General features: G+C 40.1%; 1 protein-coding gene across 1 annotated transcript; it reads right to left on the reverse strand.

Moving 5' to 3' along the window:
* Window positions 1–10,628: 10,628 nt before the first annotated feature.
* Window positions 10,629–16,289, reverse strand: hinfp (histone H4 transcription factor). The gene is made up of 9 exons (XM_058627513.1): window positions 15,821–16,289; window positions 15,308–15,531; window positions 14,686–14,797; window positions 13,884–14,036; window positions 13,690–13,767; window positions 13,074–13,194; window positions 12,849–12,987; window positions 12,640–12,764; window positions 10,629–11,471 (listed from the first exon to the last, which is right to left on the reverse strand). The coding sequence occupies exons 1-9, from the start codon at window positions 15,981–15,983 to the stop codon at window positions 11,129–11,131; spliced, it is 1,458 nt and encodes a 485-aa protein (XP_058483496.1). The 5' UTR covers window positions 15,984–16,289; the 3' UTR covers window positions 10,629–11,128.
* Between the last annotated feature and the right edge of the window lie 2,150 nt (window positions 16,290–18,439).

Here is an 18,439-nt window from a genome sequence, read left to right on the forward strand (position 1 = left end):
AGCCAAAAGAGCCAGCTCTCCACAAAGAGCCGGATTCCATCACTACTGGGAAGGTTTACCATAACTTGACTTTCTCTATTCCCACGCTGATGTCTGCAGGTAACACATCGTGACAGGACATGTCGGACTGCTGTGTGGGATCTTGTAATCCAATAATTTTGCTGTACATTGGACAAAACATGATTTCTGCCGCTGTGACCAAGTTTCTCATGAGCACTTCTGAGAATGAGAGAGGGTTATATGCAGGCCAAGATTGCAGGATGTTTAGACTCCTCTGGCATGGCTGACTTATTCAGCCTGCCACTGACTCTTAGTATGCCATCTTATATGATTGGTGACAGCTGATAAAGAGGGCTGCCTTCTGGCACTGCTTTTCCTTCCTGAAGCATGGTGACGTCCTTACAAAATCTTTCTCCTTGACGGAAGCGTACTATTTCCAACTCATTTGTTTGTCCAGCTCCAAACTTTGGATTTCTTCATTCAGCTTTCCAGCTTTGAAAGATGTTGTCAAATCTTTTCTCTTTTGAGCCAGTAGCTTCAGTGTTGACTTCAACCTGAGAACCCATGCAACGTTTCTTCTAAGGTGACACCAGCTTGAGTAGTGATGAATGAGTTGGGAAGGGGCGTTTGTACTCTGCTCGGCACTAAGTGCATAAACTGAAGCTTCTTTGACCTCTGGGTCATTGTTGAGAGGCTGACATAAGCTGTGTGGCATTTCAGGCCACTCAGACTCCGGTTTTGTTAAGAAGTCTGGACCCATGATCCAAGTTTTTGCCTTTAGAAAAGCTTTCACAATAAGCCCTCTGGATGCATAGTCCGCAGGGTTGTCTGAAGTTTTCACATATTTCTACTGAGAGACCTTTGATCTTTCTCTGATTGCCGCTACCCGATTGACAGCGAAGGTGCAGTATCTTGCTGTCTCATTTTTGAGATACTGAATAACCAGCGTGCAGCCTGTCCAAAAGAGAGACTCCTTCAGACTCTGTTCCAGTCCTACTCACTGAGAGCCAAACACTCTGACTGGAAGTGACGCATTGGACTGGAGTGCAAAGAACGAGACAAGGGAAAATCTGCCGCATTTATAGTACCTTTCACCTACAATGCGTAGCTACTGTTGGTGTTCAGATTAGGGCCGTCATAGTGCATGAGATGGAACATATCCATGCTGCTACATAGCTTGTCACCCACTGATGCCACTGTAGAGCTACAGCCTCTGGCATGCTGTCGTCCCATGCATGTTTGGTTGCAGAATCCTGCAGAATCCTCCTCCTCCTACTCCTCTCCTTGTCAGCGGTTTGTTCTGAACTGAGACTCTGAACTTTAGCATGTCAGACTCCATGCACCACTGAACCCCCAGAGCTCTTTTGATAGGGAGGCAATCCTTTTCCAAGTCAAGCTCTTTGAGCTCTTTGACCCTGTCGTCCTCATGCACAGAAGCAAGCACTGCTCTACTGTTGGAAATCCACTTTGTGAGACGAAACCTCCAACACTGTAAACCCAGATTTTGATTCAACTCAAACAGATTAAGTTCATATTACTTAAATGTGTCTAATTTATTGACATTACTTGTTAATTATGATTAAGCTGAACTTTTTCATGTCCTTTCTTATTGTAGTTATGTTTTTAAGTCCAATCAGTAGGTTCTACTCAAACAAACTGAGTTTCTATTACTTACATTACTACATTTATTATGAATTTTGAGTAAACTCTACTTTTTAATGGTCTATCTTATTGTAATTATGTGTTTGAGCTCAAACAACTCAACATCATCAAGTTTTGCCTGTAGCAACACTTCAACGTCACCCATGCACCCACGAAAATCTGGTTTATACCAGTTTGGACAGTGGCATTAATGAGCTCTGATATTCAGTGAAGCCTTTGGCAAGTTCAGCCACAAAAACGGTAAGTTGGAACCTGACACTGGTTGCATGCTGTCACTAAATATTTTTTTTAATATATTTTTTAAATATATTTTCATGAGGACAACACCATAGAAATGAAACTTTGATATAACTTAAAATAGTCTACCTATCAAGTGATATGTATCAGATATATATCTGTATATCAACGGTTCATTCCTATAGTGTTGTTCGTTACTCTAGTTATTAAAAAAAGGGGAAAAAAAAACATAGCTAGTAACAAGCTAGCAAGGTAGCTAACCAGCTAACTCTGCCCCCATCTTTCTTAGCTAACATTAGCTATGTGTTCACTGGTAATGTTAGCTGGCGCCAGTAATGGAAATTGTATGTTGTTCCCAGACAGCTAATGCAAATTGAGCTTCGTTAGCTCAAACAAGGACCAGCGAACATAAAAAAATTGGCGCAGATATAAGCGGATTACATTGTGTGACACAGAGTCTGCCGTGGAATGTACACGGACTCCAAGTACGTCTGCGCGGACTGTTCCCACAGCGGACAGTTGCTGGACATGTCAGTGCAAAGCTCAAGTTTTATGACAGCGTGGACTCCACGTTTGAGTGCGCTTCGAGTCAGGGTAGACTCATAAAACTTGAGAAATGTACAGTCTGCATGGACATACTTGGAGTCCGCGTACGTTCCACAGCAAACTCCAAGTGTACCCAAAGGCGGACAGTCGCCGGACACATCGGTGCAAAGCTCGTTTTGCTCATATGTCTGCACCAGTATTAAGTCAGTTTGATATTCAAAATAAATAATTATTATGCATTTGAACCAGTTCATTGAATTATGTCCAACCAACTGTGCAACACAGATAATAATATCCCTCATGTAGCAAGGCTTGTTTTTGAGTAATATATTTTTTATGATTATTTTTATGACTTTTTGCTAAACTTAAATCTATTATGCTTCCATATTATTTGACCTAGGGATGTCAAACCACTTGTGCAACGTAAAGAGTATTATCCATAATATAGCCGGGTTGTATTTGATGTATGTCTTCTTTATTTTCAACATTGTTTTGAAACCATCTAAAACTCACGAGGAACTAACAGGAGAAAATAAAGCTGTCAAATTCAACTGTCAGTTGTGTGAATTCACTGAGCCCTGCTCTGAAACAGAATTTTTCACCCACCTCCGAAGCAGACACTTGAAAGTTAACCAAAAGGTTCAGTGTCCAAGAGCAGTGTGCATTCAACTTTCAATGCACATAAAAGTAAAACACATGGAGAAGACAACTGGAATATGTTCAAGAAAGAAATAGTTAATATTGACATAAGTGATGAAAACAAAGACAGTGATGTTGCAGATGAGCAAATGCCAACTGAAGACATGGGGGAGATAGATGATGTCAGTGAAGAAGCTTGTGAGATAGATCTTCATGATTTGAAAAAGCAATTAGAGCATAACTTGGCTGCACTTTTTTAAAAGATGCAGACTATCCTCCACATACCTCTGTACAGGAAGTTATCAAACAGCTTTGTGATATACATTATTTGTCAGAGCCACTTCTGCATCATAAGGTGAAGATGATTCTTAAGGATTATGATTGGATTAGAGGAGTCCATTGTGAAACAGGTGAGCAGTGCCGTTTCAGAGACCAATGTAATGACAACATTTTGCGGCAAAGATGGTTCCTTAGCAGCGCCAAAAAAGAGAGCATCGTATGTGTCTAAAGAATTTTCCGTATGTAGTTGACAAAGATAATAAATCGGTTGTATATGTTCCCATACAGCAAATGCTGCAGAAGTTGCTGAGCAGGACAGATGTGTTAGATAAAGCAATGTCTGAAGAAATACATGTTTCAAATGAATACAAAACTCATGTAGAGGGTGTATACTTCAGAGAAAATGGCCTTCTTAATAGTGATGAGTTCACAATTGCCATTGGGCTGTATTACTGGGTAATTGCCAATATGCCAGCAAAATATAGAGCACCACTCAACTCTATCCAACTTGCTCTTATATGCAACACAACCACTGTAAAAGAATGTGGTTATGCTAAAGTGCTGGACCCACTTATACGTGATCTGATGTCACTAGAAACAGATGGTGTTTACATAGAGACCTTAGGTGCAAGTGTGTAGGAACTGTTTTGTATGTAGCTGCTGACAACCTAGGTGCTCATGCACTGGCAGGATTCTACGAGAGCTTCTCTGTTGATAAGTTCAGCAGAGTCTGCATAGCAAGTAGAAGTGACATTCAAGAACAAGGGGTGGGCTCTGTTGCCTTTGAGCTCAGGGAAAAAGACAGGCATGACAGACAAGTGCAGGAAGTGATGGAAGACCCAGAATGTAGTAGAACATAAGGTGTGGAAAAAAAGGTGCCCTTTGAGCTGGAACACTTTCATGTTGTTAAAGGTTACCCCTCCTGACCTCATGCATGAACTTCTGGAGGGCATAGTCTTTGTGCCTTTCAGATCTGATTTCCAAGGGATATTTTAATCTAGAAACACTGAATCAGACTATCAGGTCCTTTACATACACCTTTACTGACAAAACTGACCAGCCACAGTCTATCACAAAAGGCTTCTCCACAAAAGGCACAATCGGAGGAAATGTGCATGAGAACTGGTGCCTAATTAGGCTCCTTCCATTTCTTGTTGGTCAGTATGTTCCTCCGGGGGCAAAAGGCATGGGAAGTTCTCATGCTTGTCAAAGACATTGTGTGAGTGTGTAGTTGCCCCCAGGTTTACTGAAGAGACACTCTACTTCCTGGAGTGCAAGTTAGCAGAACACAGAGAACTACTGCAGTCGACATTCCCAGAGTTTAGATTACGACCAAAACACCACTACATTGAACATTACCCTTAACTTATTAAGGCATTTGGTCCACTGTGTGATGTCTGGACTATGCGCTTTGAGGGCAAGCACAATTTTTTCAAAAAGGTTATTTGTGATGCTCAGAACTACAGGAATGTCCTTACACTTGCTGTGAAACACCAGAAAGGAGTCAGCTATCATTTGGACTCGAGTTAATTTCAGTCGAGATGGAGAAGGTTACTACGTCCAGAGGGTACTCAGTCAGAAATTCCACAAGCCAACAAGCCAGCAGCAGTTCATGTAGCATCATCCGTCTGTCTAGGTGGAGTTACATACAAGGCAGATATGGTAGTCTCTGCTGGGTCCTGCTCAGGTCTCCCCGAGTTTAGGCAGATCACACAGATTGTTGCAGTTCCTACAGAAATCATGTTTGTGTGCAGAGTAATGAGTGCATGGCACCATGAGCACCTTAGATCGTATGAACTTTGCTACTCTGATGTAACCCCGCCCCCGTGTGTGGTTCCACTGTCAGAGCTCAACAATGTTTTCCCCCTTTCAGCATACAGAATGGATGGGAAACTAATGGTGACTCTCAAACATTATATACGTGCTGAACAATCCCTCTCCAGATGGCAGTGCAACACAGAATGCTTGTGAGAGTTATCTTCACTGAAGCAGACAGGTGAGGCAGGTGGAATTGACGACAAAGCCTGATATGGTTGACCTTTTAATTGGCTCCCTTAAAGATGCTCTTCAAATAAACTATAACTTCAGCTTGCAGTTTAAAGATCCCAGCTTCAACAACAAGCTGTGCAATCAAACAGAGATATCAGAGCTGCCTGAGCGACCTACCCTTAAAATCATTCCAGTGCTTTCTCTTGTGGAGTTGCCTGTACCACAGTCAAAATCAAGTGAGGAACAAAGCGACACACTCAGCCAGGCAGACACGGTCATCCTCTCAAACTTCTCCCCAGAAAGACACCGCCAGTGGCCAGAGGTTTTTGATATGTATATACCAAAATTCTCTGTCGGTGTGGAATATAGACTGCGTCAAGCAAACCTGCTCCATCTCAGGGATGGAACACACCTCATTCCGTCAAAGGAGCTCAAACGCGACATCCTCGAGAGGCTGGCAGAGACCATATATGCCTTGAAAGCATGCCCAACAAGATGTTGCCTCAAAACTGGTGCGAACACACCCATGTCTCAAAGAACAAGGATCAGTGTCCGGCTGGAGCGGTTGGAAAAACAGTCTGAAATTCAAGTTGGGTGATGTCACCGTGAACGGTGGTAAACATGGAAAGCACTCTCCTTGTGGAGACCCACCTAACAAGAGAATCAAGAAGCCAAAGAGAGGTCAATGACTTACCAGATTATCCAGATGGACTGGATGACTCCAGCCTTCAAGATGCTCGACAGCTCATGGTAGAAGAAATGAAAAAGAAAACCCTAAATGGAGTAATGTGTCAGTGGGGATCCTCTGCTATGAAAGGGACAACTGCACTCAACACGCACAGTCCCTCCAGGATGGATAAACAACACGACTCTGGGGTGAAAATGAACCAACAAGAAAAACAAAATAAAAATGCCACCACACCTTGGGGGGGGGGGGGGGGGGGGGGAGAGAAACACAGAAACAGCGTTTACACAAACACTTGTTAAGAAAACCTCTTTCCCACTGAAAAGACACAGTCGCTGACAAGAAGTACAGCCTCACGCTTTCACCACTGACGTCCACTGCCTCAGTCTGCTGTCTCACTGTCCCCCTCCTTTCGGACACACTTCTCATCCACTCTTTAACTAGGATCAGCTGATTAACAGTAGAAACAGCCGCTGATCAGAGGAGGGGTAAACACCTGGAGGAGTATAGCGTTGAGAGAGAGACACACAAACACACCACAACCAACACGGCAGCACTAGGGCCGTAACATGACTAATTCAGTGAACCTGGCTCGCAATCTTGTCCTTTCCTGCATGTCACAAGCGACTCCCCTCCACCTTTCTCTTAATTTGAAGGGAAGCTTAGAAATGACAATCCTCATCTTAGTAGGGCTTTCCATTTCTTCCATGTACTCCATGTTGTTAACTGTATTGCAGCAACTGGGGAGGATGTTTCACTCTTTCGAGCCAACTTTCCACTTTTTCCACAAAATTCTTCAAGATAATGGCTTTTGGCTCGTACCATTGTTTCTCTTCTTCTTTCAAATAGTTTTTAACTGCATCATTTGCGTCACAGAACTACATAATACATGTCTGAAATCAGCTGCTATTTTCACATTCACTTCTTTAAAATTGCCATCATCCTCCATTAGAGCATCAATTTCCTTCATCTTTTTTATTTAGATTGGTCAACTTAGCTTTCCTTGTTCCTTTAAGCTGTTTGAGCTTCTCTTCAAACGCTTTGGCAGTTGGTTTTGATACCCTCTTAGTGTCAATCGGCTCCGTATTTATTACTTTCTCACAAACTCGTCAATGTAACTAATCCTTATGATTGAAGCTTAGCTGACATGTTCACAGAATATTTTCCTTCTTATAGAAAACACATGAGCTCCATTAAATACAAGAGATGCTTACGTTTTATATGATTGGCCGTCCAAAGTCCGCGGGGAGTCCGTTACTCTGTGTTGAATCCCGTCACGTATCCCGGCTGCGCACACCAAATCCTCCTTGCGCGTCGTGGTAATACTTTTTCCTTAAAATGCAAACATAAGCCTAATATTTTCCATGGCTCTAACACTCTCGGATGATCCAAATGATCTTGAGCCACTCACTCCCAACCATATTCTCCTCATGAAAGGAAAACCATCATTGCCTCCTGGATTGTTTGACATGCATGACCTGTACGTAAAACAAAGATGGAAGCAAGTTCGGCACATCTCTGACCTGTTCTGGAAATGATGGGTACGAGAATATCTACCTTTGCTGAAGGAAAGGCAAAATGGAATCAGAAAAGGTCCTGGAGTCCTGGAGTCATCACTGTCATATGGATTCCTCTGCCCCACGTGGCTCCTGACCACTTGGAAAAGTCTTGGAATCTTTCGAAAACAAAAATGGACTTAATTGTGTCTTTGACTACGGCTCTTTACTTCATGAATGCTTGGAATTGTTATGTCTGTAACAATTAGGGGCTGGTATGTAAGAGCCATTTTTATGTGTGGTGTGTGTTGGACACAAATCGTCCTCTAGGTGTCACTATTGTGTTGGGTCACCTTCAGACAGGTAACAGGTGTTGCTGGTCGGAGGAGCATTAAAGGCCACATAGACCGGAAGCTCCAATTAACGCTGCGTTTGTGTGTGTGTATCTGCGTCATTACCTCGTTTATGAAACCCTAAAGTTTCAGAACAAACAGTTCAGCCAGTGCTGAGAAAATAGTGTTGTACTGTTTTCCTGGGCTCTGCGAAGCGGATCGGCACTTCCCTATGCTGATGAGAGCTGGCCTACCAATTACGTCACTTCCAGGTACCTGGCCAATCACAGGACAGTGGGAAAGCTCTCGTGAGGAGATATTTTGATCGGCTCGTTTGCAACGACTAGGAGGTTTTTAACCATGAAAACAAGTTAATATAGTAGAGTTAATAAGTAGACCTCATTGGCTCATTGTAAATGTTTGGAAAAGAATGGACACTAATGGATTCTTGCATGCGGTGAGAAATAAACCAACACAAAGCAGCAGAGGACGAAGTTGGACTGCGTTATTTCTAAATACTACGGGAGCGTTGTAACGTAGCAACGAGCGTGTCAGCTAAGTCATTAGCCATTTTCTATTTGTGATAAACCCGAATGGCAGCCCCTCAGTAGCTTAAAGTTTTAGACTTATAGCCATTTTAGGTTTAGGTGGTGGGATATTCTGATGGTCACATTTGCTGATGTAACACCGGCTTGTTATGTGCTCAGTTGCTCACGTTTGGCTGTTAATATTGGTTTTTAATATTCATTTCATGACTACATTACTGTATGTTAGCTGCTGTTTTTTAGTTAGTAAGGTGTTATCATCATCAAATAAACATTTAGTTGGCTATAATAGTAATGACCACACAAAATAAATGCTGTATTTTCTTACTAAGAAGTTGTTCTTATGTCAGTGGATAGTAATCTAATAAAAACTACATATTTCTATTCAAAGTACCAAAGTTACTTCAACAAGAGGTCTGATGGTTATTGTGTCAGAGGTGAAGGATAAGAAAGCGTACAGCTACATCCAGAACTACAAAGGTTCCTTTATTGCTGTCAGGTGGAACAGGACTTCAGGAGTGCTGTTCAAAGACGTGCATGACCCAAGACGCTTGTGTCCACTATCAACTGCCACACACGGCTAAATGTGTCAGAGCATAGGGTATAGTCTCTGAAGATTAGGATTCAGTAAAGCCTTGTGAATAAGAGATAATCATCATAAAAGAACTCAACTCAGCTAAAGCTAATTCATGACTCAATCTACTTTAGGGTTGGATGTTCTTTTCCTTGAATTTCATACTGTAACTACTACTGTTGGTAATACATTATCCTATAACCTGTAGTAACAATACATACAGGCCTCTAATTTTTAATCATTCTCATATGAGGGTTATTAGCTTGGATAGTTCTTTCATATATTTCAGACTGTATGCCAATATGTACCAAACTAATTTATCATGTACCACTTGCTTCTGTAGATACAGCAGAGGGTAGATAAATATAGCTGTGTGTCATCTACATAACAATGAAAGTGTATGTTGTGCTTTCTAATAATGTTCCCTAAAGGAAGCGGGTAAAAAGTAAAGGCCCAAGCACTGAGCCCTGTGAAACTCCACAATTAACTTTTGTTTGTAAGGAGGCATTATCATGTACATGAACAAACTGGAATCTATCAGTGTGATTTAAACCAGCAGAGGGCAGTACCAGTGATCTCTGCAATAGAATATCAGTAGGTACAGTGCCCTCCTATAGTATTGGAAGAGTGAGGCCAATTCCTTTATTTTTACCATAAACTGTTTGTTCATGAAGTCTTCTGTGAACAGTAGATTGTGATACCTTCACTCCTGCCCTCTGAAGGTTCTTGTTGATGTCACTAACAGTTGTTTTAGGGTCTTTCTTTACAGCTCTCACAATGTTTCTGTCTGCTGCTGATGTTTTCCTTGGTATACCTGTTCGACATCTGTTACTTAGTACACCAGCAGTTCTTTCTACATCAGGACATTCCAATATAGGACACACCTGTGCAGCACAACACACCTGTCAGTGAGTTTCCAATACTTTTGCTCACATGATAAATGGGTGGGTTCAAACAAAAGGTGCCATCTTCAATGTTGTGTATCAGATCCAGTTGTCACCTTTTTCATTATTTTGGCAGCCATAGCTTCTATGAGCTCTACACTCGACCACTTCCTCTGTGGTGAAATGACGTGTTTTCAGTGATTCCATGACTCTCAGCTGCTTTTTATTACGATTATACTTCTGCGTCGCCGCCACAGCTACAGGCCTGATAAATGACACGCTCATGGGAAACTTCCCATAGCTACAGCGTGGAGGCGACGCAGAAGTGATTTGTTCTAACTTTATTTTATGTGATAAAAATGACTGTGTGAGATAAGTTATATTCCTGGAAAACATGTAAAAATACTGTAGCTATGCAGTGGAGGAGGCTTGAGTGGTATTTACAACAGTGCAATTACATTTGAGGACTGTGGGAATATCTAAAATAATGGCCTGTAACATCCACTTAATACCAGGTATATTGTTATTATTATTATTATTACCAGAAAACACTAAAAAGTTAATGTTTCAGTTCATGTTCACCTTTTTGAATGAGAACATGTGTATTATGATTTTAAATGGAACCATATAAAGGATGTCAATAAGATCAATGGTATACAGCAGAGGGCGCCAGAATGCTATACTATCAAATACTATATATGCAGTGGTCTAAACGTTACATGAAACAGTGCATACACAAAATTACACTTTGCAATTATGATGTTAGCAAACATTTGATAATAACTTTATTCAAGTAGTAAAGTCAGAGTAAAAAAAAATACACTCTCCAAGTTATTAGATTTGACATATTATGCTGAACATCAATGCCAACAGTCAATCTCTTGGCTTATATTGTCACATTTCAAAAAGTATGGCTGGTGCTTTTCTACATTTGGAACGGTTTCCCTTTTCTAAAAAAAGGAATGATCAACCATGAGGCGGAGTAAATTATCTGACATCAGTACAATTAATTAACTTAATGTAAACAATACACAAACAGCTACAAGTGCAATGTTACCAAAGGAAATATATAATATGGTTTATTACCTAATATAGGCTAATGATCAGGAATATGTGTCCCTTCATTTAGATGTTTTAATTTAACAAAGTTACAGTGCACCGGCTTAGTGTAGCTATGCAGCAGCACATCCAATAACAGTGTGTCCTCCTGTGTAAGATGAGAACGTAAGCCTGCAATTGAACCATCTGCATTCCCTGCTGCTAGGAAGTATCTTGAAAATTCATCATGATGGAGTCAGTTCCTTCATGTGACAAACCTCCAGTGAGAACATACAACGTGCCTTCTTCCTGACTGTTCTCCTCTGCACTGATGGTGGGCTCGGGCCTCTGCTCCTCCAGCAGCACCCCTCTCAGTTCTACCTGTAACTCTGAGGAAGCCGCGCCCATTGATTCTTCTGCCAGCTTCTGCCCTTCAGTCTGGCCACCATCCTCATCCTCCTCTGTTTGCCTGGTTTGTCGTTCCCTCATCAACTGCTCGGTCAGTTCCACACTCTCATAGCGAATCAGCTGCAGACGCAGGAAGCCGTCTTCATGCTCCTTGTATCTGAGGAGAAAACAGGTCACACTGTGAGTGCTCCAAAACTTTATAGTCATAATGTGGACAATTGGATTCTCACATGTCTTGATGTCTTTTATTTGGAACTATCCTCTGCTCAATTAATTGGTGTTAAAGAGTCAAACATTGCTTTGATGTCCACAGTGGATAATTTGAAGGAACAATGTTTGACTTTAACTTAATTTGTTTTCTGCTCTTCTTCCATGGACTTTTATTTTATGTTTTTCGTTTGGTAACAAATATTCTTCTCTCGTAAAGAAGAAATAAACCATCCACAAAATGACTCAGCTAAAATGCAGGATTTATAACTTTTACAGTCTGTGCATAGTGAAGCATGTAGGATAGTGATTTTTGGATTGTATTGGACTTTACACTTTTAACTATCCAATATCCTATCCAGTGATTAAGACCAGTATCTGACCGATACATACACCAAGTATTGTTTGGCTAAAATTGAATAGCTTTTGTTTAGTTTTGCTTAACTTGCTTAACTAAAAAAAAAAATCCCAGCCACATCAGGATTTTAAAGTGTAGTTGTATGAGGTGTTGGCACAGTCAGCGATGACTGAGGTAAGCAGACCCCCCTTCACCAGCTTGTGGCACAGATACACACCTGTCACAAACCACTCATGCTTCTGCAAAAAAGACCTTAGAGAAAACTGCCATTTTCCCCCCACAGAAACACAGCTGCCTCTGCATTTGGCAAGTTCATCCAAATTATCCACAATTTTAAAACACCTTAATCACATTTAAACTTACCGACTTTATGATATACTTTTTATATCATTCGATATCAATATATATCACAATTCAAATTAAATCAATGTTTCTGTGAGGCTGGGCAATATGGCTTATAAATAATATCTGGATATTTTTAGGGTAGATATATGGGGATATAAAGCTGCACACAGGTTGTTGTTCTGGACCCACAAAAATGTTTATTTTTACATGTTTGTGCTTCTCAAAGGAGAGTGACAATACACAGTAAATACATTCTTAAATAAAATATCTACTGTTTATGATCTGTATTACATGCAGAAAATATAGTTATTACCTTTTATGTCAGAAAATGCCTGGTTTATTCATTCAATAAGGAAATGGTCTATAAATATTGCCATTATTATAATACTACAAGATTGATTGATTGAAGACATACCTGAACCTGGGGTGTCCAGATGGCCATTTGAATTGGTGTTTTTTCTGCAGGTGCACCGTTAGGTTGTTGCCTCTGGTGAAGCACTGACCACAGACATGGCATTTGTACCGAGCGACAAAGTTCCCCTGGTTTTCAAAGAGAAACATCACAGAACAATAAATGATACCAACATTCCCCTCAAGAGTACAATTCCTCATTCAAACCCCCACCTCATGCTCTCTTTTATGGTGAATTTTCATGGTGCTGTGGGTGCGAGAAGTGAAACCACAGCCGGGAATTTCGCAGTGGAATGCCGGCACACTGCTGTGGCTATCCAGGTGTTTGCGCAAATCAATAAGATTCTTACAGCTGCAAATACAAAAAAGAAGTCCAATGCAAATGTGTCAACAATGGAATGTAAACGTGCATTGCTACAGCTTTGGCGCATACGATACCTGTACTCGCAGTATTCACAGCTGTATGGCTTCTCGTTGCTGTGACGAAACTTGATATGGTTGCGAATTGAAGAGGGTGAAGGACAAGTCATGTCACAGAGAGGGCATTTGTAGTGACTCACTACAAAAAACAAACAAACCAGTGACGATGATTATCATAATGAAAGGAGGAAAGGAAAATCATAGCTTTTTTTGTTGCTTCAATTTTGATTGGCACACTAATTTGAAAAATACATTGCAGTTTCATGATTACAACTGTCATACCCTCACATTTTAAAAGTTTTTTTTGTCTTTTTCCAAATATAAGAGCTACTGTATCTTTAGCGCGCACACTCTGATTTCATGACAACATAACTTTTCTTAGCACACAGTAGCAAACCCTCACATTAGAAGCTCTATGCTTCTAATCAAGTTGAGAATTTTTCATCAGGACTTGTTAATGAACTGCTGCCTCCATCAGTAAATGTTATTTTTGACTTTTTATTTAATATTATTAACATTACATAGAAGCATTGCTCCATACCAATAGAAAGCAAACAACGCTATGTATTAAACTGTAGCTAAACTTAGTGATGATAAATGATAAAACTGATCAAGTGTTAAGGTTCAAACTGACCGTGGGTCCTCATATGGTCTCTCAGCAGCCGTTCTGTGGCAAACCGTTTGGAACAATGAGAACACTGGAACCTCTGACCTAAATCCAATACAAGCACAAAACACAACATCAAAATATAAAACGTTGGATACATCATCCTGTCATATTTTGGACGTGGTTTATTTTATTTTCTTCTTCTTTTTTTTTTTGTTTACCTTCCATGGCGCTCTGTCTTATGACGTGGTCAAACAACTTGGTGTTGTTGGCATACATCCCCCCACAGCCTGGACATGCCACTACCTTCTCCTGCGTGTGGCTGCGCAGATGCTCCCGCAGCTTAGGGCGCCCTTTGACGGTGGCTTCACAATCTGAGGAGTGACATATTAAACAGAAGAGTAAACAATCATTTTTCAACCTCCTCCACCATAAATTACAGGGGATATGTTGATCCATTACTCAGTATTGATCCAATACTGGCCAAAATAACTTAGCAAATATCAAAAAACAAAACCCCTATATATGACATAAATTCTTCACTAGACACATGTGATATGCTGTAAGGAGAGACACGCACCAACACTGCCAGGGTGGGTTCACACTGGATGTGTGGCAGTGTGTGTCACTGCTTAGTAGCATGTCTGCTGTGTCTCACTTGTGTGTGAGTGTTTCCACTGGCTGCATGACGGAAAACATTAAGTGATTTTTGCTTACTCAGACAGAGAGAGATTCTCCCAAATCACGCATGAAAAATAGGCAAAATGCCACGTGACCAGTGTGAGCTAGGTGTTATGTGACATGAGGGCTGCAAATGTCTGCCAATTTGTTGGAGCATTATGTATATACTATTGTATATATTATAGGCAGGAGGTAACTGTATCATCAACACTGTACTATTAACAGCTTTATTGTTTGAAGGGTTTAAAAGACTGTATAGGACTATATTGGTATAGCCAGATACTTAATGGTTATGATATTGGACAAACAAGTGGTATCAATTAACCAAATGCTGTAAATTACCTTTCCATCCACAGCGTATAGGGAATTCACAGTCTCCTGTTGGTATCTCTATACACAGGCTATGCATCTCCACATGGCGGTAAAACCACTCAGGGTTTTCATATGGTGGTTGCTATGACAAATGTGAAAAAAGGAAGAAATGGTTACATTTTATTTAGAAAATAGAAATAGAAAAAAAATATATAATTTGAGGTTAAAACATTGTATCCTAATTATTATTTTTTTCCAGCACTGAATATGATTTGCAACCAAAACTGCTCATTTTTAAAAACATACTTCTTAAGATAACAAGGCTAAGAATCGTGACTGTTTATATCAGGGTTCTTAAACTCAAATGACCTGGGGGACAAGTCTGGTCAGTTGGGGCCCATCAAGTAAAAAAAGAAGAAGAAAAAAGTCCAAGTTTTTGGGGAAAAGCGACAGTCGGAGGTGGGCGATATGAGTTTAAAATGATATCACAATGACAATATTAGTGACGATATTTCACAGAATTTCAAAATAAAAGTGTTTGTTTTGATATGGAACAATATATAGGTTATAATAAAAACGTATTTATGATGCAAAACGTCTGGCTTAGACGGTGCCATTTGCTACTGGAGTGTGTTTCACATAAGTACTGTACCTCACAATCCTCCCAAAGGCAGACAAAATTGTCAGGGACTTCAGGGACGATGTTGTGGTTGTGGTAGCCAATGGAGCAGCTACCAAGCTCAGGCTGGGCATTGAGCAACTTCTGACCCAACTGCTTTAGCTTCGTGTGGTAACAGTGGAAGAACAGATGTCGTCGAATTTCCTCAGGACCCTCCACAGAGCAGAAACCACAGTCTCTCCACATACAGTTTCTCTCTTGGAACAAAAAGAAACGTTTATATCAGCAGATATTTCTTTATTATTGGCTTGGCTGTCTTTATTTATTGAACAACTACCAGAAAATAACATTAGGAATGGGATGATACCACTTATCTGAGTCTGATACGATACTGATAATACAAACCGGAGTACCTACTGATATTATTCCAATAACGTAATTTTAGATATATGTGGACTGATGATATGGGTCCCACGTGGGCTTTGTTCGTGGTTTGCCGACTTCAAGCCCATGTCCACGTTACTGCGACGCAAAAACACCACTCACCTTCTGCGTCTTCTTCGTCGTTGTCCTCTGTCAGGTTGACTGCACCTACGTGAGTCTCCGCATGCTTACAGAAGTTTTCCATCCTGTTAAAAGACTCCTGACATGAACTCCATTCACAGCCCAGTTTCAGTGTTTTCGTGTGGATCCGTTTGTTGGCTGGCATCTCTGTAATCGAATGACAGACGTTGTTTCTGGTGTTGTCTCCCTGTTGTCTCCCTGTTGTCTCCCCCGTCTGCTAGCTTAACAACTGTGCCCGCCAGTGTCTCTACAACAATGAGCAACTGAAACACACACGACAAACATTTTCCTGGACAAACACTAAACACAACAGATCTCCACCCCTCTCTTGGACGGCGGATTCTACACAGTGGTTACCCGTTAAACGCAGTGATGGTGTAAATCATACTGTAAACAATACGAAGCCTGTGTGCAGCGATGTTCGTCTCCCCGGAAACAGGGGTATGGTACTTTAATAGTTCCGGTGTTATGCCGCGAATACTGCAGAAAATTTCCAGGGCAAAGTACGACTTGAAAACGAAAGATGCAAGTTAACGGATTTGCCTGTTTTGATAAGTTATATCCGATATCTGTATTTTATGAACGTTAAGCGTTATTAGAACGAGGAAGTAACATTATTCATAAGCTTCGTCAGCAAATTTCCGATTGCAAACTTTTTTCTGTTCTTGTTCTCGATCGGATTGCTTTTCGGGATAGTTTCTCAGATAGTTATGGACAATTGAATTGGTGTCAAAGTTGATACAATAAAGGATGTTGATACCGCCCTTGGATCCCTCCCTCAATTTTATTTGACAGGCTATGTCATCTCTGCAAGAGTGTAATGTAATCCTGGATAAGGATAAGAATCTTGTGATAAGAAGATTGAGTTTAACTCTCTGCTGCCCCCTGCAGGTTTAGGAAATTAAGGTTTACACTATTTTTCCTGCTGTTAGATTATTATTGTTCTATTCTATGCAGATGATACACTTTCCTACATAATCATCATGTTTATTCTAGAATGATTCCAGTGAAAATGACTGTAGCTTTTCATTTCACAACACACAACATCAACCAACAATGTCACAGAAAAACAAAACATTTTCAGTTTTTACCAAAATTGTGTAGACATAGTAAAAAACGTTTTAGTTTTTCTTCAGCTGATGAAAATAGGATCATTGATCACATCTCCAGTCCATAAAACAGTCATCAGGCATCACTTTCTGGCAAGTGGGAATGTACATTTTATGAGTTGTACTGGCACTTTAAGTGTATTCCAAAAAGTAGAAATGACTGGGTGAGGTATAATCTGTCAAATATTAGCCTCATGAATGAAATCAAGTGATTGTGAGGCAAATAAAAACTTTATGTCACAAGGTAGGAGCTGCAGTCACTTTATGGCAAGTGAAAATTAGCATTTCATGGGTTGTACTGGCAATTTAAAGTTATTCAAACAATGGATGAGGTATAATCTGCCAGATATTAGCCTCATGAATGAAACCAAGTGATTTTAGGGCAGAAAAATGTTAAGGTTACATGATCGGAGCTGCAATTACTTTTTGGCAAGTGCAACAAATCATGTAATGGCTTGTCATGGTCCTTTGAGTGTTGTGAGAAATAACTGGTTTTCTTCTTGTTTCCTGTAATGTTCTAAGACAACAATTAACAGTCAAGCTGTGAATGAATGGGCTGATTATATGATAGGGAAAGGTCACCAGGAAAGGTCAACGTAAGGGTTGCACATAATGGCATCTGTTAGGGTAAACATTAGATAACATCTACTAGGGTCATAAACATTAGGTATGGTGTCTGTTCTTGTTTTACTTTGATGTTTCTGTATAAGTGGTGAAGCTTTTTGGAGGAAGGGGAGAGACCATTTTAGACCGTCCTTGGTGACAGTGTCTCTCCTCCATAAAAAAATCCGTGCATGCAGTAAAGATATGATTTACTCAACACTGATGACTCAAGAATTTCTTTCACAGTGTATGCCACAAAGTAAAAATGACTGGGTGAAGTGTTATCTGTTTCCTAAGTGGAAATGTACATTTTAATGGTTTTACTGGCAATTTGAAGTTATTCAAACAACTAAAAAGGATTGGGTGAGGTATAATCTGCTAGATATTAGCCCAATGAATGAAACCAACTGATTTTGAGGCTTAAAGTCACAAGGTCAGAGCTGCAATTTCTTTTGGCAAGAGGTAATGTACATTTTATGAGTTGTACTAGCCCTTTAAGTGTATTCCAACAAGTAGAAATGACTGGGTGAGGTATAATCCGTCAGAAATCTGCTTATTTTTGCTAGTTCATGATAAAATCTTTGCATATAAACTTAAAATCTACATACTTATTCACACAAAATTTGCAAATATATGGAACACATTGAAGAATAACAAGAAAGAAAAAAATCACACGAAGCTCAATTTTTAAAATACAGTTAAACAAAAATAACTGATTATTTTATAAATATAATTTTTTTATTGCAAGCATAACCAAATACTTAATAAAATAAAAAAATAAAAGGATAACATTTAGTGTTTTTTTTTTAAAAAAATTGCATTAATGTTAAATGAAATACAAAATTAAATGTTTAAATGGAAGCTACTTTGAATAATTAAAAGGATACGA

The sequence above is a fragment of the Solea solea genome, chromosome 4, assembly GCF_958295425.1.
Source record: "Solea solea chromosome 4, fSolSol10.1, whole genome shotgun sequence".
NCBI lineage: Eukaryota > Metazoa > Chordata > Actinopteri > Pleuronectiformes > Soleidae > Solea > Solea solea.